Source organism: Hemiscyllium ocellatum, chromosome 21, assembly GCF_020745735.1.
Source record: "Hemiscyllium ocellatum isolate sHemOce1 chromosome 21, sHemOce1.pat.X.cur, whole genome shotgun sequence".
Classification (NCBI taxonomy): Eukaryota; Metazoa; Chordata; class Chondrichthyes; order Orectolobiformes; family Hemiscylliidae; genus Hemiscyllium; species Hemiscyllium ocellatum.
Window position 1 is genome coordinate 18821780 of NC_083421.1, and position 22825 is coordinate 18844604.

The 22825-nt window shown below is 46.9% G+C and overlaps 1 protein-coding gene across 2 annotated transcripts in view; it reads right to left on the reverse strand.

The window, feature by feature from the left end:
* The window catches only part of sapcd2 (suppressor APC domain containing 2), a 44572-nt gene extending 22537 nt beyond the window's left edge, over window positions 1-22035 (reverse strand). For both annotated transcript variants that reach the window (XM_060841727.1, XM_060841726.1), the window contains exons 1-4: window positions 21672-22035; window positions 14323-14667; window positions 6511-6638; window positions 1083-1229 (exon numbers count right to left, since the gene is read on the reverse strand). In XM_060841727.1, coding sequence (XP_060697710.1) covers window positions 1083-1229; window positions 6511-6638; window positions 14323-14667; window positions 21672-22011 — 960 coding nt within the window. In that variant the 5' untranslated portion in view covers window positions 22012-22035. The remainder of the gene's footprint in view (window positions 1-1082; window positions 1230-6510; window positions 6639-14322; window positions 14668-21671) is intronic.
* Window positions 22036-22825: the final 790 nt, after the last annotated feature.

Consider the following 22825-nt stretch of genomic DNA (forward strand, 5'->3'; position numbering starts at 1 on the left):
CTGGGTGGTGAAATGTAACTGATAGGGTGCTGCAAGTTCAGACCTCAGACGTCAAATATTTACGATCTAAATCAAAGATCTGCAAGCAGGGACAGCGCGCAACATAGCAAAATTCGCAGATGATTTGGGGTGGGAGAGGAGGCTTTGAAGAGGAGTTAGAAGAGTTTACAGATGGATATTGATAGGATCGGAGAACGGACTTGTATCTGGGTAAGTGCGAGGGTACCCATTTTGCCTGGAAAAATAAAATGGCAAATTATGATTGAAATGGGAAGCAGATTCCTAGTGCACCAGCGCAGAGGGATCTGGGGGACTGTGCATGAATCACAGAAAGTGAGTATGCAGGTGCAGCATGGAATAAGAAAAGCAAATGGAATCCTGGCATTTATTGCCAAAGGACTAGATTATAAATGTAAAAAAGTGTTGTTACAAATATATAAAGTGTTGGTGAGACAACACCTGGAGTATTGTGTCCAGTTTTGGTCTCCTAACTTGAGGAAGGATGTGGTGACACGGAAAACAGTTCAGAGGAGATCCATCGGGTTGATTCCAGGGATGGGAGGGTGTTGCACGAGGAGCTTGTACTGTCTGGAGTTCAGAAGAATGAGGAGGGATCTGATTGAGGGATATAAAATACTAAAGGGGATTAATAAGAGGGCCTGGCCCTTGTGAGACAGTCACGGACATAGAGTGAGACGAGGTAGGTTCAAAACAGAGGAGAAACGACTTTTCTCAGAGAGTTGTGAATCTGTGGAACGTAAAGGCCCAGAGTGCAATGGAGGCAAAATCAATCAACAGATTCAAGAAAGAATTAGATATGTTTCTAATGAAAAGCAGAATAAAGGGCTATGGGGAGCAGGAAAGCAGAGTTGAGACCAGGATAAGATCAGCTATAGTCACGTTAAATAGCAGAGCAGCCCATTCCTGCTCCTAATTCCTCCTCTCAAATCCAGTCCAATGATGTCCTGCCTGTGCCCAGAGATGGGTTTTTATGAGGTCCACACAAAGACCAGGGAGTGTGTGCGGTTTACAGTTTGGGGGTTAGTTCTTGTCCATTAGCTGCTCTCCTATGAGCCACTCACACTGCCACTGGGCGACTTGCTGACATCTTTCTGTCGTTCCTGGATTGCCCGGATCTGCTGGATGTACCAGCCTCGGGCACAATCGATCACCTCGAGACCCTGCAGCAGAGCATCCTTCTCCTGTTCCAGCTCCTTCATCCACTTCAGCTGCAGACACATGAAAAGAGTATTAGCAGCAGGAAACAGCCAATCACAGTGTAGTGTGTCAGGAAACAACCAATCACAGTGCAGCCCCTCAAACACTGTCAGGAAACAGCTAATCATGGCACAACCCACCAAGCAAACAGCCAATCGCAGTGCAGCCTTCCCAACTCCTTTGGGAAACAGCCAATCACAGAGCAGCCCACCAAACCTTGGCCGGAAACAAACAAAGGACAGCCTGGAAGTTATTGGGCATGTTAAACTAAAATTAAATGTCTATCAATTCTGTGGCCAAGGGAACTGATTAAATTAATAATTTGTGGGTGGCACGGTGGCACAGCGGTTAGCACTGCTGCCTCACAATGCCAGAGACCTGGGTTCAATTCCTGCCTCAGGCGACTGTCTGTGTGGAGTTTGCACGTTCTCCCCGTGTCGGCGTGGGTTTCCTCCGGTTTCCTCCCACAGTCCAAAGATGTGCGGGTCAGGTGAATTGGCCATGCTAAATTGCCCGTAGTGTTAGGTAAGGGGTAAATGTAGGGGTATGGGTGGGTCGCGCTTCGGCGGGTCGGTGCGGACTTGTTGGGCCGAAGGGCCTGTTTCCACACTGTAAGTAATGTAATCTAATCTAACCTAAGACCAACACTTCTGTTCCTGAAGCAGCATCTAGTTTCACAGAGGTCACTCCCCCCCCGGGTCTGGGGAACCTAGAGCAGGGAGCAGTCTCAGGAAAAAATAGAGGCCAATTAATGCAGCTAGAATTTTTAAAAACATTAAAGATTGGATTGGGAATAATTGTTGGCTGTCGTAAAGATCACCAATGTTCTTTATGGAAGGAAATCTGTCATCCTTACATGTTCTGGCTGACACGTGACCACAGAACCCACAATAGCATATCTGATTCTGAAATGCCCGCTGACATGACTTGAATAAGCCACTGTTATATTGAATTGCTGTGGAGGTCAAAAGAAATGAAACCACCTGGCATTGATCTATAGCCCTGTTGACCCTGTAAAGTCCTCCTTACTAACATTGGGGGATTTGTGCCAAAATTGGGAGAGCTTTCTCAGACTGGTCAAACACACGGAATCATACCTCACAGACAATCTCCCAGACACCATCTTCACTGTCCCTGGATATGTTCTGTCTTACAAGACAGGCTCAGCGGAGGTGGTGGTGCAGAGGTCTACATTTGGGAGATAGTTGCCCTGGGAGTCCTCAACATTAACTCTAGACACTATGAAGGATCGTGGCTTTAGGTTAAACATGGGCAAGGAAACCTCCTGCTGATTATGCTGTACCGTCCTCCCTCGGCTGATCACTCAGTACTCTTCCATGTTGAACAGCACTTGGAGGAAACGCTGAGGATGGTCAGGGCACAGAATGTACTCTGGGTAGGGGATTACAATATCCACCACCAGGAGTGGCTTGGCAACAGTACGACAGATTGAGCTGGTCAGGTCCTAAAGGACATAGCTGCTGGACTGGGTCTGAGACAGGTGGTGAGGGAACCAGTAAGAAGGAAAAAACATACCTGACCTCATCCTTACCAATCTGCCAGCTGCAGATGCATCCATCCAGAACAGCATTGTAAGAGTGACCAATGTCGATAAAGTGTGGCACTTGACAAGGTGTAACCCTTCATCAGGACTGACATAGTTATACTCATGGAATCATATCTTACAACATCCCAGATATCACTATCACCTTGTCCTGTCCCACCAGACAGGGGTAAATGTAGGGGTCTTGGTGGGTTGCGCTTCAGTGGGTCAGCCTGGACTTGTTGGGCCGAAAGGCCTGTTTCCACACTGTAAGTAATCTAATCAAATGTAAGTAATCTAATATCACTATCACCATGTCCTGTCCCACTGGATAGACCAGAGAAGTCAATGGCTCAGTCGTGATGAAGGGCACGAAAATCGATGTTTCAGGCAAAAGCCCTTTTAAAACAAGTTCCATTTCAAGACAGTTTGGTTTCTGCACAAATATTGCAGGTTTTGCAGATGAGCAGTCGAGTCTGGTCTGATCAAGTTTCAAACCATGAACTAAAACTCGACTCTGGTGGGATTTGAACCCACAACTTTTGAATGGCAACGTTAACATCTGGTTTCCAGCATCGGCAGTCCTTGTTTTTACCCAGTAGTGATGAAGTCCAGTCCTGATGAAGGGCTATGTCTGAAACATTGACTCTGTTCCTCCTCAGATGCTGCCTGACCTTGCTGTGCCTTTTCCATGGTCACACTTCATCAAATTGGACTCTCCAGCATCTGCTGTCCTCACTGTCTCCTGAGAGTGACCAATGCATAGTCCTTGTGGAGACAGAGTCCTGTCTTCTCATTGATAATAACCTCCATTGTGCTGTCTGGCACAATCACTGTGCTAAATGGGAAAGATCTAACAATTTAAGACTTGGCATGAATGAGGCATCATGGGACATGAACAGCAGCCGAACTGTACTCCAGCACAGACTGTAAGTTCATGGCCTGGCATATCCCCATTCAACCATTACCATCAAGCCAGGGGAATGATCCAATGAAGAATATAGGAGGGCATGCCTGGAGCTTACCTGAAAATGAGGTGTCAACCTGGTGAAGCCATCAAACAGGATTGCTTGCACACCAGATAGCATAAACAGCAAGTGACAGACAGGACTAAGCGATCCCACAACCAACGGATCAGATCTAACCTCTGCAGTCCTGTCACATCCAATTGTGAGTGGTGGTGGATGATTAAACAACTCACTGGAGGAGAAGAAATATCCCCCTCCTCAATGATGGAGGGGCCCAGCACATCAGGGCGAAAGGTAAGGCTGAGGCTTTCACAGCAATCTCCAGCCAGAAGTGCCAAATGGATGATCCATCTCAGCCTCCTTCAGTGGTCCCCAGGTACCAGTCTTCAGTCAATGTGATTCACTCCAAGTGATATCAAGAAATGGTTGAAGACACTGGATACAACAAAGGCTATGAGCCCTTGACAACATTTCGTCAACAGGACTGAGGACGTGAGATCCAGAGCGTGCTGTTCCCCTAGTCAAACTGTTCCACTGGCATCTACCTGACAATATGGAAATTTGTCCAGAGAAGTCCTGTACATAAAAAGCAGGACAAATCCAGCCTGGGCAATTACCGCCCATCAGGGTACTCTCGATCATCAACAGTGCAGTACCTGCTCAGCGAGGCCCAGTTTGGGTTCCCCCAGGGCCACTCAGCTCCTGAACTCATTACAGCCTTGGTTCAAACTTGGAGAAAACAGCTGAATCCCAGAGGGGAGGGGAGAGTGACAGCCACATTTGACCAAGTGTGGCATCAAGGAGCAGAACTAGAAATCCGAAATAAAAACATAAAATACTGGAGAAACTCAGCAGGTCTGGCAGCATCTGTGGAGAGAGTCAAACAGAACTAATGATTTGAATCCCATAACTCTCCTTTGGAACTGAAGAGGGCTGAAAAATGTCAGGAAAATACACTGTTTTTATTTTCAGAATCAATAAGTATCGGAGGCAAACTCCTGGTTAATTAGAGTCACACTGGGACTCATACGAAGATGGTTATCGCTCAGGCAGCTCAGCTCCAGGACATCTCTGCAAGAGTTCCTCAGTGGCTTAAGCTCAACCACCTTCAGCTGCTTCATCAATGACCTTCCCTCCATCATAAGGCCAGAGGTGGGGATGTTTGCTGTTGATCGGACAATGTCTAGCACCATTCGAGACAGCTCAGATACTGAAGCAGTCCGTGTTCAAATGCAACAAGATCTGGACTATATCCAGGCTTGGGCTTTCAAGTGGCAAATAACATTGGTGCCACACAAGTGCCAGGCAATGACCAGCTCCATCAGGAATCGAACCATCGCCCCTTGACATTACCACTGAAATTCTCATCAACAACATTTTGGGGATTACAATTGACCAGAAACTGAATTAGACTTGTCATATAAATATGGCGGCTACAGGAGCAGGTCAAAGGTTAGGAATACTGCCGTGTGTAACTCACCTCCTGACTTCCCAAAACCTGTCCACCATCCACAAGGTCAAAGTCAATAGTGTGATGGAATCCTCCCCACTTGCCTGGATGGGTGTGGCTCCAACAACACTCAAGAAGCTTGACACCATCCAGGACAAAGCAGCCCGCTTGATTTGCACTGCATGCACAAGTATCTGCACCCCCACCACCAACACTCAGTCGCAGTGGTGTATGCTATCTACAAGATCCACAGCAGAGATTCACCAAAGATCTTCAGACAGCACTTTCCAAACCCACAACCACTTCCATCTAGAAGGACAAAAGCGACAGATACATTGAAACACCACCACCTGACAGTTTCCCACCAAGCTATTACCTCCCCTGACTTGGAAATATATCACCATTCCTTCATTGTCACTGAATCAAAAGTTTGGAATTCCCTCCCTGAGGGCATTGTGGGCCAACCCACAACAGTTGGACTGCAGGGTGGTTCAAGAAGACAGCTCACCCCCACTTTCTCAAGGGCAGCTCAGGATGGGTAATAAATGCTGGGCCCAGCCAGCGATGCTTATCTCTCAAGAACAAATAAAAAATCTGAAAGGGGCAGATTTTGAGGGTTTTTTTTAAGGAATTAAGGGATATATGAAGAGAACAGGAATGTGGAGGAGACCGTGATTGTACTGAGTGGGGAGCAAGCTCAATATATCTGACTCACACAGCTACTCGTTAATGTCCTCGGAACACTTCAACTCCAGGGCATCAATGTGGACTTCAACAGTTTCCTCATTTCCCCTTCCCCCACCTCACCCTAGTTTCAAACTTCCAGCTCAGCACTGTCCCCTTGACTTGTCCGGACTTGTCCGACCTGCCTAGCTCCTTTTCCACCTATCCACTCCACCCTCTCCTCCCTGACCTATCACCTTCATCTCCTCCCCCACTCACCCATTGTACTCTATGCTACTTTCTCCCCTCCCCCACCTTCCTCTAGCTTATCTCTCCATGCTTCCAGCTCACTGCCTTTATTCCTGATGAAGGGCTTTTGCCCGAAACATCGATTTTGCTGCTCGTTGGATGCTGCCTGAACTGCTGTGCTCTTCCAGCACCACTGATCCAGAATCTGGTTTCCAGTCATTGTTTTTACCTTTTTATAATGCCCTTACGAAGCCCAGAATGGTTCACAAGCCAATGAAGCATTGTTTCTGAGTGAAACAAGCGTTCTGAGGGGCAGCAGCCATGAGACTCCTGGGGCTGGGAACACACCATGTGGGTCCAAGACAGCTCAGCCCACATTAACAACCGAAGTCTCTAGCCTGCAGTGAGCTGGCACTCACCCTGTCATAGTCAATCCCATTGGTTATGGTGTGACGTCGAAGTTCACCACGCTCCCGTCTGTGTTGGAGGCCAGGTGCTATTTGACCACAGGAGGCCTCACTTTGGCTGCGAGGCATGTGCCTCCCCTCTGCAGGTAAGGAAAGAGAATTAATAGAAACCATTGCAACCCATGGTGCCAACACTGTGCCCACATCCCCACTGAGCCACACCAGGGTCAGTGCCTGGATCGCCACAGCCTCCAACAGCGAGGGCCACATGAAAATCTCGGTGTTGTGGGATCGTTCCTGCACCAAGGGATGGGGGTGAAGAGGGCGCAGTTGGCGTCCATGACACTTTCCTGTTCCCAACCACTACGCAGTGAGGCAACAACAGGATTGGGCTCTCGGCTAAACAGGATGCCCTCTGATAGGGCAAAATAAGATGCTTGCAAGGATTGAGTTTGCTGGACAAAGACATTAAAGATCAAGAAACTGAGAAAAGCTTGAACAAGAGAAAGTGAGGCCAGGCAGAGCGAGAGTCAACTTGGAATAAGTGGACAATATGTAGTGGGAGGGAAGTAAGGACATACAACAGGCAAAAAGGTAATGTGAGAAAAGACAATGAATAACATAAAAAGAAACAATGAAGCCTTTTATAACATTGTAAGGATTCACCCTCTCCAGCCTTGGGATACAAATCATGACTGGCCTGAGGTCTGGCCTCACCTCTTTTAGACCACAAATCCCTCCTTGTTAACAGACTGCCCAGTGAGAGATCTTCACTGAACTGGCCGAGATATTCCTGCTTTCTGTCTTGAATAAAGGAGCTATGTTTGCACTTTTCCAGTCTCCTGGGGCCTTGCCAGAATCTCAGGAATTTTGGGAGATGGATGACACCCCCTAGCTCTGCCACCATTTCTTGCTAAACCCTGGGATGCAGGCTATCAGATCCGGGGAATTGTCAGCTTTTAAATTCCATTAGCTTTCCAAGTACTTTAGCTCCCCCCCCCCCCCCGCCATGAGAGTGATTGTTTTCATTTCCACTCTGCTCCTTTGCCTATCTATCTTCTATTTTTTTGGGATGCTTCCACTATTGTCCATCATAAAAAGTACTTAGAATCATACAGTGCAGAAGGTAGATGCTTTAGCCCATCAAGTCGATACTAGCATCACTACATCCCACCAACATGACCCGCACTTTCCCCCACTGGGGCCACAAAGTCTTGAACGTTATGACACTTCAAGTGCTCATCCAAGTGCTTTTTGAAGTTTTAGACTTGTTCAGAGCCTCTGCCATTTCACTGTTTCCCAGACATGAGAGTGAATCCTTTAGTTCAGTACTGCGTTACAAAGATGTGTTATCTGCAACATTAATTGAGAATATGATATGATTCACTGAACGTAAATCTGCTTGTCGAACATTTCCCAAAGCTGTAGCACGGAAAACTGTTGTAAAGTTGCTTGACTGGAATCACTGAATCTACTGTACTTTCAGAAGACGATCAAGGTGGCTTGAAGTGTGTATACTTCAATGCGAGAAGTATCCGAAATAAGGTAAGTAAACTTGCAGCGTGGGTTGGTACTTGGGACTTCGATGTTGTGGCTATTACGGAGACATGGGTAGAACAGGGCAAGATTTGTTGTTGCAGGTTCCAGGGTTTAAATGTTTTAGTAGGGTCAGAGGTGGGGGTAAAAGAGGGGGAGGTGTGGCATCGCTTGTCAAAGATAGTATTACAGCGGTGGAAAGGACGATGGATGAAGACTCGCCATCTGAGGTAGTTTGGGCTGAGCTTAGAAATAGGAAAGGTGAGGTCACCCTGTTAGGAGTTTTCTACAGGCCTCCTAATAGTCCTAGAGATGTAGAAGAAAGGATTGCGAGAATGATTCAGGAGAAGAGTGAAAGTAATAGGGTGGTTGTTATGGGGGACTTTAACTTTCCAGATATTGACTGGGAAAGCTATAGCTCGAGTACGTTAGATGGGTCGGTGTTTGTCCAATGTGTGCAGGAGGGTTTCCTGACACAATATGTAGACAGGCCAACAAGAGGTAACGAACCAGGCCAGGTGTTAGACTTGGAGGTAGGTGAGCACTTCGGGGACAGTGACCACAACTCGGTGACTTTTACTCTAGTGATGGAGAGGGATAAAGGTGCACTACAGGGCAAGAGTTATAGCTGGGGGCAGGGAAATTATGATGCGGTGAGGCATGACTTAGGATGTGTGGCTTGGAAAAGTAGGCTTCAAGGGAAGGGTGCAATCGATATGTGGAGCTTGTTCAAGGAGCAACTATTGAGTGTCCTTGATAAGTATGTACCTGTCAGGGAGGGAGGAAAGGGTCTTGTGAGGGAGCCGTGGTTTAATAAGGAATTGGAATCCCTTGTTAAAGGGAAGAGGGCGGCCTATGTAAAGATGAGGCGTGAAGGTTCAATTGGGGCGATTGAGAGTTATAAGGTAGCCAGGAAGGATCTAAAGAGAGAGCTAAGAGCAGCAAGGAGGGGACATGAAAAGTCCTTGGTTGGTAGGATTAGGGAAAACCCAAAGGCTTTCTATAGGTATGTCAGGAATAAAAGAATGACCAGGGTAGGAATAGGTCCCGTCAAGGAAGCAGTGGGAAGTTGCGTGTGGAGGTTGAAGAAATTGGGGAGACACTGAATGAATACTTTTCGTCAGTATTCACTCAAGAACAGGACATTGTTGCCGATGTAAATATTGAGTCACAATTAATTAGAATGGATGGCTTTGAGGTTTGTAGGGAAGAGGTGTTGGAAGTTCTGGAAAGGGTGAATGTAGATAAGTCCCCTGGGCCTGATGGCATTTATCCTAGGATTCTCTGGGAAGCAAGGGAGGAAATTGCAGAGCCATTGGCCTTGATTTTTATGTCCTCGTTGTCTACAGGAATAGTGCCAGAAGACTGGAGGATAGCAAATGTGGTTCCTTTGTTCAAGAAGGGGAGTAGGGATAACCCTAGTAACTATAGGCCGGTGAGTCTTACCTCTGTTGTGGGCAAAGTCTTAGAGAGAATTGTAAGGGATAGGATTTATGAACATCTGGATAGGAATAATGTGATCAAGGATAGTCAGCATGGTTTTGTGAAGGGCAGGTCGTGCCTCACACACCTTATTGAATTCTTTGAGAAGGTGACTAAGGAGGTGGACGAGGGTAAAGCGGTAGATGTGGTGTATATGGATTTTAGTAAGGCATTTGATAAGGTTCCCCATGGTAGGCTACTGCAAAAAATACAGAGGTATGGCATTGAGGGGGAGTTGGAGGTTTGGATTAGGAATTAGCTGGTTGGAAGAAGACAGAGGGTAGTAACTGATGGTGAAGGTTCATTTTGGAGTGCAGTTACTAGCGGTGTTCCGCAAGGATCTGATTTGGGATCATTGTTATTTGTCACTTTTATAAATGACCTGGAGGAGGGGCTAGAAGGTTGGATGAGCAAGTTTGTGGATGATACGAAAGTGGGTGGAGTTGTTGACAGTGAGGAAGGATGTGGCAGGTTACAGCGGGATATAGATAAGCTGCAGAGCTGGGCAGAAAGGTGGCAAATAAAGTTCAATGTAGGTAAGTGTGAAGTGATTCACTTTGGTAAGAGTAACAAGAAGATGGAGTACTGGGCTAATGGTCGGATACTTGGTAGTGTGGATGAGCAGAGGGATCTTGGTGTCCATGTACACAGATCTCTGAAAGTTGCCACCCAGGTAAATAGTGCTGTGAAGAAGGCATATGGCGTACTGGCTTTTATTGGTAGAGGAATTGAGTTCCGGAGTCCTGAGGTCATTTTTGCAGTTGTATAAGACTCTAGTGCAGCTGCATCTGGAGTCTTGTGTGCAGTTTTGGTCGTCATACTATAGGAAGGATGTGGAGGCACTGGAACGGGTGCAGAGGAGGTTTACCAGGATGTTGCCAGGGCTGTTCTCATTGGAGAAAAGAAGGTTTAGGGGTGACTTGATAGAGGTGTACGAGATGATTAGGGGTTTAGATAGGGTTGACCATGAGAACCTTTTTCCACGTATGGAGTCAGATATTACGAGGGGACATAGCTTTAAATTAATGGGTGGTAGGTATAGGACAGATGTTAGGGATAGATTCTTTACTCAGCGAGTCATGAGTTCATGGAATGCCCTGCCAGTAACAGTGGTGGACTCTCCCTCTTTATGGGCATTTAAACGGGCATTGGATAGGCATATGGAGGATAGTGGGCTAGTGTAGGTTAGGTGGGCTTGGATCGGCGCAACATCGAGGGCCGAAGGGCCTGTACTGCGCTGTATTTTTCTATGTTCTATGTTCTATCTCAAGCCTCAGAATGTCAGAGAGAGATAACTTGCCTGCAGCAACAAATTTTGCAATCTCTCCTGCTCTTCTTCGAATTCCCTCATCGGGTTTGAGTTAGAAACTCTCAAGATAACCTCATCACCACAAATGGCAGAAGTCAAATTCAGATTCTACCAGCACCGTGTCCAGTAAAAGCCAGTTCAGCCAGTCAGTGCAGGGAGGTCTCACAGCACCAGCTACTTGGGTGTGGTCTTCAGCTGCAGACTGACATTTGGGACAAACTTTTTTTAAAAAATTAACTATTAGTTGGCCAAAGTACTTTTGAGTAAAAAGTGAGGTCTGCAGATGCTGGAGATCAGAGCTGAAAATGTGTTGCTGGTTAAACCACAGCAGGTCAGGCAGCATCCAAGGAACAGGAAATTCGACGTTTCAGGCCAGAGCCCTTCATCAGGAATGAGGAGAGTGTGCCAGGCAGGCTAAGATAAAAGGTAGGGAGGAGGGATTTGGGGGAGGGGCGATGGAGATGTGATAGGTGGAAGAGCTTCAGGGCAGAGGAGATGACCTGGGGGGTGCAGTGAGAGAGAGACTCACTGAGATCCTTGTAGAGGGAGGAAGAGAGCTTCTTCAAGGAAGACATCCTTGCAAGAGGATTCGCAGTAGGTTAAAATCTTCGAGTAAAAATGCAGTAGGTTAAAATCTTCGAGTAAAAACTGCGAATCCTCTTGCAAGGATGCCTTCCTTGAAGAAGCTCTCTTCCTCCCTCTACAAGGATCTCAGTGAGTCTCTCTCTCACTGCACCCCCCAGGTCATCTCCTCTGCCCTGAAGCTCTTCCACCTATCACATCTCCATCGCCCCTCCCCCAAATCCCTCCTCCCTACCTTTTATCTTAGCCTGCCTGGCACACTCTCCTCATTCCTGATGAAGGGCTCTGGCCCGAAATGTTGAATTTCCTGTTCCTAGGATGCTGCCTGACCTGCTGTGCTTTAACCAGCAACACATTTTCAGCAAAGTACTTTTGATTCCTGAAGAAGGGCTCATGCCCGAAACGTCAACTCTCCTGCTCCTTGGATGCTGCCCGACCTGCTGCGCTTTTCCAGCAACACATTTTCAGCTCTGATCTCCAGCATCTGCAGTCCTCACTTTCTCCTCAAAGTACTTTTGAGATAACATTTGAGGAATTTAGTATTTTTTCCCCACCATATTTGGAGATGCACTTGTGCATGTACATGTTAGTTTTCAGGAAGGCAATGGTGCATACCTGCCTGGTTTAAACCTGTTATTAACAATCATTACATCTTTGTTCCAGTACGCTTTGTTTGCATTAAAAGCTGGTTCTTTGTCTGTTATTTAAGGAACTAGACCAACTTGTTTCTGAGACTGAGCAATATACAGTGAGTTACAACCGACAACAACACCTCCCCTTTTTCAATATAAACTTTGCTGTGATAAGTGGAGGACTGATCATGGAATCAAATCCATTCACCCGTCCTAACGAGATATAGAGGAGCTGAGTTATAGAAGATGCGCCATACTGAGGTAAAACCGCAGAACGGAGAGAAAAATTATTGAGAGATGTTGTCCAGACTGCAGAGAAGGCTAGATATGGTACACCAGTTCTGTGTCAAATGGTGCTGCGCTGGGAGATGGTTTGAACTTTGAGATTGGGATCACAATTTTAGAATGCACTGATTGTACAAGAGTAGGATTTTGGCAATCAGCAAGGGGAGTGCAAACAGCTTCAGGAGGACACAAACTGGCTCGGGAAATGAACAGACTAGATTAGATTGGGATTAAGTGAGCAATAAAACAAAACAAATTAAAGAAGGGGAATATGAATCACAACACAATGGAAAGAAATTCCCACGAAAGCCTGAGCTTCAAACACAGACCACTCTCTCTATTTGCAGTTGTGTGCACTTTAGCTTTAAATACAGAATCAAAAATTTAGGCCACAGTTGGAATTCTTTGGACAGTTCTGATCAGCCTGAAATATGAAAATCATAGCAACATTTAGATTCACCAGGGCGACGCCAGACGTGGACGAAGCCTAACTAGGCCGAGACAAAAGTTAATAAAATTCTCAAAACTCTCTCAAATTGAAATGGGGAAAAGATTACTGGCTCCAGTCAGAGGGCATTAGGAGATGAGGCTATGAGGAGAGAACAGGATTGTGGGATTAGTTTAGGATTGATACAGGGCTCTGGGGAGAGAGTGGAACAGGAAAATTAATTTGGGGTTTGATACAGGGCTCTGGGGAGAGGGTGGAGCAGGGAGATTAATTTGGGGTTTGATACAGTACTCTGGGGAGAATGCAGAGCAGTGGGATTAATTTGGGGTTTGATACAGGGCTCTGGGGAGAGGGTGGAGCAGTGGGATTAATTTGGGGTTTGATACAGGGCTCTGGGGAGAGGGTGGAGCAGCGGGATTAATTTGGGGTTTGATACAGGGCTCTGGGGAGAGGGTGGAGCAGTGGGATTAATTTGGGCTTTGATATAGTGCTTTGGGGAGAATGCAGGCCAGTGGGATTAATTTGGGGTTTGATACAGGGCTCTGGGGAGAGGGTGGAGCAGTGGGATTAATTGGGGTTTGATATAGTGCTTTGGGGAGAATGCAGGGCAGTGGGATTAATTTGATTTTCTCTGTCAAATAGGAAACTGGCATAATGGGCCAGTGGGTCTGTGAGATTGACTGACTGCTTAGTTTGGTAGCTACAACAAATGGGAGACAGACAGCAGGCAGGACCGCCCTTGCTAATAATGATTAGAGAATAAACCTGAATAAATTTGTAAATTCTGCTCCAGATTGGCAAAGGCCAGTTGGCTGACTCTATCCCCGCTGGTATCTATCCTATTAGCTAGCCTATTGTCCCATCCCTCACCACCTCACTCCATTTACATCCGATCACACATCGTGTCGTTGAGATATACAGCACGGAAAGCGTTCATTCAGTCCAACCCGTCCATGCTGACCAGATATCCAAAATAAATCTAGTCCCATTTGCCAGACCATATCCCTTTTTAACCCTTCCCACTAATAGATCCATCCAGATGCCTTTTCACTGTTGTAATTGTAACCAGCCTCCAACACTTCCGCTGGCAGCTCTTTCCATCCACACTATCACCCGCTACATGGAAAAGTTGCCCCTTAGATCCCTTTTAAATCTTTTTCCCCTCTCACCTTAAACCTACGCCCTCTATTTCTGGACTCCCCCAAACCAGGGAAAAGGCTTTGATATTTACCCTATCCATGCTGCTCTTGATTTTATAAACCTCTGTAAAGGTCACCCCCTCAGCCTCTGACTCTCCAAGGAAAATAGCCCCAAGTCTGTGACTGATTGATGGAGCAGATTCGATGGGCTGAATGGCCTCATTTCTTGGTCTTATTAAGCCTCTCCCTATGGCTCAAACGTTCCAACCCTAGTAACATCCTTGTAAACCTCTCTCTCAGCCTTTTCAAGTTTCACAACCTTTTTCCCCACAGCAAATGGACCAGAATTGCACGCAGTATTCCAACAGTGGCCTATTCCTTGCTGGTTTGATACTTTATTCCCTCACTCACCTGCTTCCAGGTGCCTCTGCCCATCCAATCCAAGGCACTCGATGGCATTACTCTGCGGTCCCCTGTTGGTTCTTCTCTGCTGCCCAGATGGCTCCCTGTCAGCTGGAGTGGTTTTGCACTGGCCAGGCTCCAGTGAAACATGATCTGGCTCTGTCCGGTTATTGGGAACGTTTGCCGATCTCACCCTCAGCGGTGATTTTGGTCGAACCCCATGAGCTCGGTATTTGTCCGACATCGGGTGGTGACGTTCAGTCGCTGGGCAGGTCTGACCTGAGACCCTGAGCGTTCTTGAGCTAGCCGGGTTCTCACTGCTCCTCCTGGGACCATTCTTACTTCTCTTCCAAACTGTAACACAAGAGGTAATGAGCTGGGCTTAAATAAGGCCCCCCTCAGGTCCAAAAAAATAACAATGGCCGAGTGAAACATGAACAACTCAACATCTTCATGCACAACCACAAAACTTTAGGTTAGATTAGATTACTTACAGTGTGGAAACAGGCCCTTCGGCCCAACAAGTCCACACCGACCCACAACCCACCCATACCCCTATATTTACCCCTTTACCTAACACTACGGACAATTTAGCATGGCTAATTCACCTAACCCACACATCTTTGTGACTGTGGGAGGAAACCGGAGCACCCGGAGGAAACCCACGCAGACACGGGGAGAACGTGCAAACTCCACACAGTCAGTCGCCTGAGGCGGGAATTGAACCCGGGTCTCTGGCGCTGTGAGGCAGCAGTGCTAACCACTGTGCCGCCCACACAGCATTGAGATGAGGAATGTCCCATATACTTTCACAACAGGGATTAGATATAAAGTAAAATCTCCTACATTCTTTTAAAATAAAAATAAACTGAAAGTAATGATCACCTATTATTTTGAACTACAAGTAAACATAAAGTAAAGCACTACATAGTCCTTATCTAACACTCCCCAGACAGCTACAGTACAGGGTTTTTGATACACAGTAAAGCTCCCTCTACTCTTTTAAACTGAAAATAAATAAAGTAAACTGAAATTAAACCTCCTTCTACACTGCCCCATCAAATACTCTCAGCATAGGGAGAGCACAGGGTTAGATACAGAACATAGTACTTCTGTTTTGAGCCAAAAGTAAAGCTCCCTATACATAGTCCCCACCAAACACTCCCAGGACAGGTACAGCATAGGGGTTGGATACAGAGTAAAGCTGCTTCTACACTGTCCTCCATCAAACACTCCAAGGACAGAGTTAGATACAAAGTAAAATTCCCTCTACTCTTTCAAACTGAAAATAAAACTCAGTCAACACTGTCCCCACTGAACAGTCCCAGGACAACATCAAGGTGGATACAGAGTAAACCCTCGTGACAGGCATTCACGGAGGAATAGGTGAGACACACATTCCAGGATCAGGCAGAGACACGATCCATCATAACCGATTGACGAGGAATTTTACTTCCTGCTTTCCTTCCTCCAGTTTAATGTAAATAGTCTGAAAATAAGCTAGAGGCAGGCCAGTGCAGCTCAGCAGCATGGAGTGACCATCCTGTTTCCTTTGGGGAATTATAGAGACTTCACACGGCCCAGACAATCAGGAGTAGAGGAAATGGACAGGATAAATAGACAAAGTCTCTTCCCTGGGCTGGGGGAGCCCAGAACTAGAGGGAATAGGTTTAGGGTGAGAGGAGAAAGATATAAAAAAGACCTAAGGGGCAACTTTTTCAGAGGATGGTACGTGTATGGAAGTGATGGAGGCTGGTAGAATTACAGCATTTAAAAAGCATCCGGATGGATATATGTATAGGAAGGGAAAATGGACCAAGTGTTGGCAGGTGGGACTAGATTAGGTTGGGATATCTGGTCAGCATGGACGGGTTGGACCGAAGGGTCTGATTCCATGCTGTACATCTCTATGTCTCCAGCTTTAATACCTCAAGCCTTTGGAGAGCTATAAGGAAAACACCTTCACTATAGTCATCCTAGTGGAGATTAAAACTAGGGGACTGGAGAGGGAATGGGTAACAGCTCAACAGTTGAAAAAGACCAGGCAGTTAGTGCAACACCCCCTGAGTCATTCTCTCTCTCTCTCACGGATCTGTTGTCTATTCTGGGCACTGGTGAGGGGAGTACAGCAAGAAACAAGCTTGAGGCACCAGCAGGTCAGCTGTGTAGATGGGGAAGGGCACAATGAAAACGAGTGACAAAGCAATAAAGATAGACAATGATAGACAGATAGCAAGCAAGTATCTCTCCTGCCATTAATGTGTCTTTAGCAGGTTACAGTGCCAAATGGTGCCAGGATCACAGATGCCAAAAGACAGCAAACAGGTTCTCAATGTCGGATTTAGCGAGCTGGACAAGGAGGTTACAAGCAGAATAGCGAGGGCAGTAATCTCAGGCTTACTCCCAGTACCGTGTGAATATTGTTGGCAATTCACATTTTTATTTAAGGACTATGTGAAAATCTGGATCACATGGAACAGTTTGGACACTCCCTGGTTGTAAAAGGTTTACACTTGCCATTCTGAACAGGCACGATATGGCCCCCTTAGTGACCCTGGCACCTTTGAAGGTGGCCACAGACTGAAAACTGTGAGAGAGGGAGCCCTGAGGCTTTATGGGGACCTGGTAACTGAACCAATGAAATAACAAAGCAACAACCTTCACTGGAGTCAATAGTTTCCCTCCTGTTCATAATATCTTTCCAACACACCGTTTGAATTTGGCGCACTCAATAAATAATTGTTTAAGCTCCTCCCACACAGTCTCACTTCCGGGTCTGTCACAAATCAGACTGCACTGGGTTAATGTGTTCAATCAAGGATTCTCACATCTATTATCACCACACTTCATTATCTGAAGGTCAGCGGGTCTTGCTAGGCCTTTTTTATCCTAGTTCATTTGCTCATTATTTTCCTTGTAAGTGCCTCATGATTATTTTTATTATTTTCAGAAATAATTCTACCCATGAGCTCCTTGGTCAAAAAAAAAGGCGTCGGCAGCGTTCAGTGGAATATTGATTGTATGGCTTCGTCATATCTCCACAAAACCCATCTTTATCTGTGTGTTTAAACTGCAGAACTTCATTGTCAAATGAAAGCATTTGGTCATTGAAAAAAAAACAGTTGGATGCCTCACATCCAGATTAAAAAGATAAACCCTTAGATTTCTTCAAAAACCTTGGAGATAATTTCGAAAGAAGGTCAATGCTGAAACAAATGCTTACTCAAACATCACCGAGATTAGAGAAGGGTCTTGTTGCTTCATACAAAATTGGTAAACTGATCGCTAAAACCGGAAATGCTTGAATGGTGAGTCACTTATCCTGCTTTAAGGGTTCATAATAATATCCGAGGTCTTTCATTTGAGTGCCAAAGAGGCAATTCAAGCAATTCCTTTGAGTAAATTTACTGTCGCCAGAAGAATCGATGAGATTGCATGGGAGGTTAATGACCTGTTAAACCTCGGTATCCCTGGATTGGATTTTGATTCCATTTGAAACACAATCCACCCAACTCCATTCCAGAGTTTGATTGATCTTCAGAGTGATATAACTGCACGCCATCAGTTCAGTCAGTTTCTAAAACGATTCTTGGATGAAGAGGGATCTGCCCGATAAATTTACAACAATGTGGGAAAAAGCCTAAATATGTTTTATTGTCTCTCCCTCAACATATTTGGTTGAGAGCGGATTCTGTAAGATAGTTTCCTTGACAAAATCCAGCAACAGAATTGATATCGCAACACAAGGTGAGCTCTGACTGTCATTGTCTCATCTGGAGCCCAATACCATGACGGTTGCAGAAAAGCTCCAAGCTCAAGGATTGCATTTGGCCCGAGAGATGTTCAATTGCATCGTTATTTTTAAGCTTTGTCCAATACGTCAGAATGTTCAAATTTTCTTGGTGTTCAGTAGTAAATCATTTTCTGTCTATCTGTACGTGCTGTATTTCTGTGTGTAAGGGAAACCCTGGAACCTGAGAAGAGTCCAGGAGGAGCGGCCAAAAGCCAGTTGAGAATCACTGGTTTACATCATGTGGTTTCTTCGAGGAGAAAGTGAGGACTGCAGATGCTGTAGATCAGAGCTGAAAATGTGTTGCTGGAGAAGCGCAGCAGGTCTGGCAGCATCCAAAGAGCAGGAGAATCGACGTTTCGGGCAAGAGAGGAGGGGGAGTGGTGTTTTGGTAAGGGATAGCATTACAGCTGTACTGAGGGAGGATATTCCCGGAAATACATCCAGGGAAGTTATTTGGGTGGAACTGAGAAATAAGAAAGGGATGATCACTTTATTGGGATTATATTATAGATCCCCCAATAGTCAGAGGGAAATTGAGAAACAAATTTGTAAGGAGATCTCAGTTATCTGTAAGAATAATAGGGTGGTTGTGGTAGGGGATTTTAACTTTTAAGAATAAAATAATTAAAACTTAAGAATACAAATACACCCTTGATGGGCAGTAGTTGAAAACAAAGGAGAGAATTTGATGACTGACCATAGCCTACACAGTTTCTTGTCGATGCATCTTAGTCATGGAGATGTACAGCATGGAAACAGACCCTTCAGTCCAACTCGTCCATGCTGATCAGATATCCCAACACCAATCTAGTCCCACCTGCCAGCACCCAGCCCATATCCCTCCAAAACCTTCCTATTCACCTATCCATCCAAATGCCTTTTAAATGTTGCCATTGTACCAGCCTCCACCACACCCTCTGGTAGCTCATTCCATACAATTACCATCCTCTGCGTGAAAACGTTGCCTCTTAGGTCTCTTTTATATCTTTCCCCTCTCATCCCATGACAATGCTCTCTAGTTCTGGACCCAACTCCCTCACCACAGGGAAGAGACTTTGTCTATTTATCCTATCCATGCCCCTCATGATTTTATAAACGTCTATAATGTCACCCCTCAGCCTCCGACGCTCCAGGGAAAACAGCCCCAGCCTGTTCAGCCTCTCCCTGTAGCTCACATCCTCCAACCCTGGCAACATCCTTGTATATCTTTTCTGAACCCTTTCAACCTTCACAACATCTTTCCAATAGGAAGGAGACCAGAATTGCACGCAATATTCCAACAGTGGCCTAACCAATGTCCTGTACAGCCGCAACATGACCTCCCAATTCCTGTACTCAATACTCTGACCAATAAAGGAAAGCATACCAAACGCCTTCTTCACTATCCTATCTACCTGCGACTTCATTTTCAAGGAGCTAGGAACCTGCACTCCAAGGTCTCTTTGTTCAGCAACACTCCCTAGGACCTTACCATTAAGTGTATAAATCCTGCTAAGATTTGCCTTTCCAAAATGCAGCACCTCACATTTATCTGAATTAAACTCCATCTGCTACTTCTCAGTCCATTGGCCCATCTGGTCCAGATCCTGTTGTAATCTGAGGTAACCTTCTTCGCTGTCCACTACACCTCCAATTTTGGTGTCATCTGCAAACTTACTAACTTTACCTCTTATGCTCACATCCAAATCATTTATATAAATGACAAAAAGTAGAGGGCCCAGAACCGATCCTTGTGGCACTCCACTGTTCACAGGCCTCCAGTCTGAAAAACAACCCTCCATCACCACCCTCTGTCTTCTACTTTTGAGCCAGTTCTGTATCCAAATGGCTAGTTCTCCCTGTATTCCATGAGATCTAACCTTGCTAACCAGTTTCCCATGGGGAACCTTGTCAAACGCCTTACTGAAGTCCATATAGATCACATCTACTGCTCTGCCCTCATCAATCTTCTTTGTTACTTCCTCAAAAAACTCCATCAAGTTTGTGAGACATGATTTCCCACACATAAAGCCATATTGAGTATCCCTAATCAGTCCTTGCCTTTCCAAATACATGTACATCCTGACCCTCAGGATTCCCTCCAACAACTTGCCCACCACCGAGGTCAGGCTCACTGGTCTGTAGTTCCCTGGCTTGTCCTTACCACCCTTCTTAAACAGTGGCACCACGTTAGCCAACCTCCAGTCTTCCGGCACCTCACCTGTGACTATCGATGTTACAAATATCTCAGCAAGAGGCCCAGCAATCACTTCTCTAGCTTCCCGCAGAGTCCTTGGGTACACCTGATCAGGTCCTGGGGATTTATCCACCTTTAACCATTTCAAGACATCCAGCACTTCCTCCTCTGTAATCTGGACATTTTGCAAGATGTCACCATCTATTTCCTTACAGTCTATATCTTCCATGTCCTTTTCCACAGTAAATACTGATGCAAAATATTCATTTAGTATCTCCCCCATTTTCTATGGCTCCACACAAAGGCCGCCTTGCTGATCTTTGAAGGGCCCTATTCTCTTCCTAGTTACCCTTTTGTCCTTAATATATTTGTAAAAACCCTTTGGATTCTCCTTAATTCTATTTGCCAAAGCTATCTCATGTCCCCTTTTTGCCCTCCTGATTTCCCTGTTAAGTATACTCCTGCTGCCTTTATACTCTTCTCAGGATTCACTCGATCTATCCTGTCTGTACCTGACATATGCTTCCTTCTTTTTCTTAACCAAACCCTCAATTTCTTTAGTCATCCAGCATTCCCTATACCTACCAGCCTTCCCTTTCACCCTGACAGGAATATACTTTCTCTGGATTCTTGTTATCTCATTTCTGAAGGCTTCCCATTTTCCAGCCGTCCCTTTACCTGCGGACATCTGCCTTCAATCAGCTTTCGAAAGTTCTTGCCTAATCCCGTCAAAGTTGGCCTTTCTCCAATTTAGAACTTCAACTTTTAGATCTGGTCTATCCTTTTCCATCACTACTTTAAAATGAATAGAATTAGGGTCGCTGGCTCAAAGTGCTCCCTCATTGATACCTCAGTCACCTGCCCTGCCTTATTTCCCAAGAGTAGGTCAAGTTTTGCACCTTCTCTATAGGTACATCCACAGACTGAATCAGAAAATTGCTTTCCCAAAATGCAGCACCTCACACTCACCTAAATTAAACTCCATCTGCCACTTCTCAACCCATTGCAATTGTATTTCCCAGCTTGCAATAATGGTACAGAGAAAGCCTTCATCTACACTGTCCCCAAACACATTCAGGACAGTGTAAATCTTCCTCCTCTCTTTTAAATGGACTTGTCTCTTGTTTGATACTGTCTCTATCAAACCCTCCCAGGACAGGGACAGCATCAGGTTAGACACAGAGTAAAGCTCCTTCCACTTTTCCAAACTGACTAATTCTTCCTCCACCCTGTCCTCATCAAACAGTCTCGGTACAGGTAGATCAAGGAGCTAGATACAGAGTAGAGTTCCTGTACACTGTCCCCAAACATTCCCAGGCCAGGGTTAGATACAGATTAACAATCCCTCCTTCTACCAGACCGTGCTGTTCCAACTTTGCCCAGACGTACCGGCATTGCAGCTGTCTTGTTGCTGTCCTTTCGGCCCTGGGTACCGGCTGTTCCCGGGGCTGACCAAGGAGGACTGAAGCCCCTGCACGAACCTGTCGAAGGTCAGGTAGCCAGAGGCTGGTGCCACCCTGCGCAGACACTGCAGCACCCCCGGGGGCAGTGCCCGGCCAGGGGCGCCCTGGCTCCAGCGGGACTCGATCTCCAAGATGTGAACCGAGCCCCTTCGCCCATCGTCCAGGATATCGAACAGAGTGCGGAGACTGTGCAGGAAACCCCGGGGCAGTTCCTGGCACGGTGGCCCACTCTCCAGCTCCACACTGCCCAGAACAAGCGACTGCATTGGGGCTGGGGCCGCACTTCCCAACACCCCCCAGCCACCCCGGTCACTCCCCGCAACACCCCCCAGCCACCCCGGTCACTCCCCGCAACACCCCCCAGCCACCCCGGTCACTCCCCGCAACACCCCCCAGCCACCCCGGTCACTCCCCGCAACACCCCCCAGCCACCCTGGTCACTCCCCGCAACACCCCCCAGCCACCCCGGTCACTCCCCGCAACACCCCCCAGCCACCCCGGTCACTCCCCGCAACACCCCCCAGCCACCCCGGTCACTCCCCGCAACACCCCCCAGCCACCCCGGTCACTCCCCGCAACACCCCCCAGCCACCCTGGTCACTCCCCGCAACACCCCCCAGCCACCCCGGTCACTCCCCGCAACACCCCCCAGCCACCCCGGTCACTCCCCGCAACACCCCCCAGCCACCCTGGTCACTCCCCGCAACACCCCCCAGCCACCCCGGTCACTCCCCGCAACACCCCCCAGCCACCCCGGTCACTCCCCGCAACACCCCCCAGCCACCCCGGTCACTCCCCACAACACCCCCCCACCCACCCTCTGGTCACTCTCCCCCTCCCTCCCTCCTATCACCCTCTGGTCACTCTCCTCCTCCCAACCCCCGACCCACCCTCTGGTCCCTCTCCCCCTCCCTCCTATCACCCTCTGGTCACTCTCCCCCTCCTGCCCCTACAGATCATCCTCTGGTCACTCTCTCCCACGTCCCGTCCATCCCAACCTGTTCTGTTCTGGGATCTCTCTGTCTCTGTCCCTCTCCCCTTGTTCTGGGATCACTCCCCCTCTCTCTCTCTCTGTCCCTC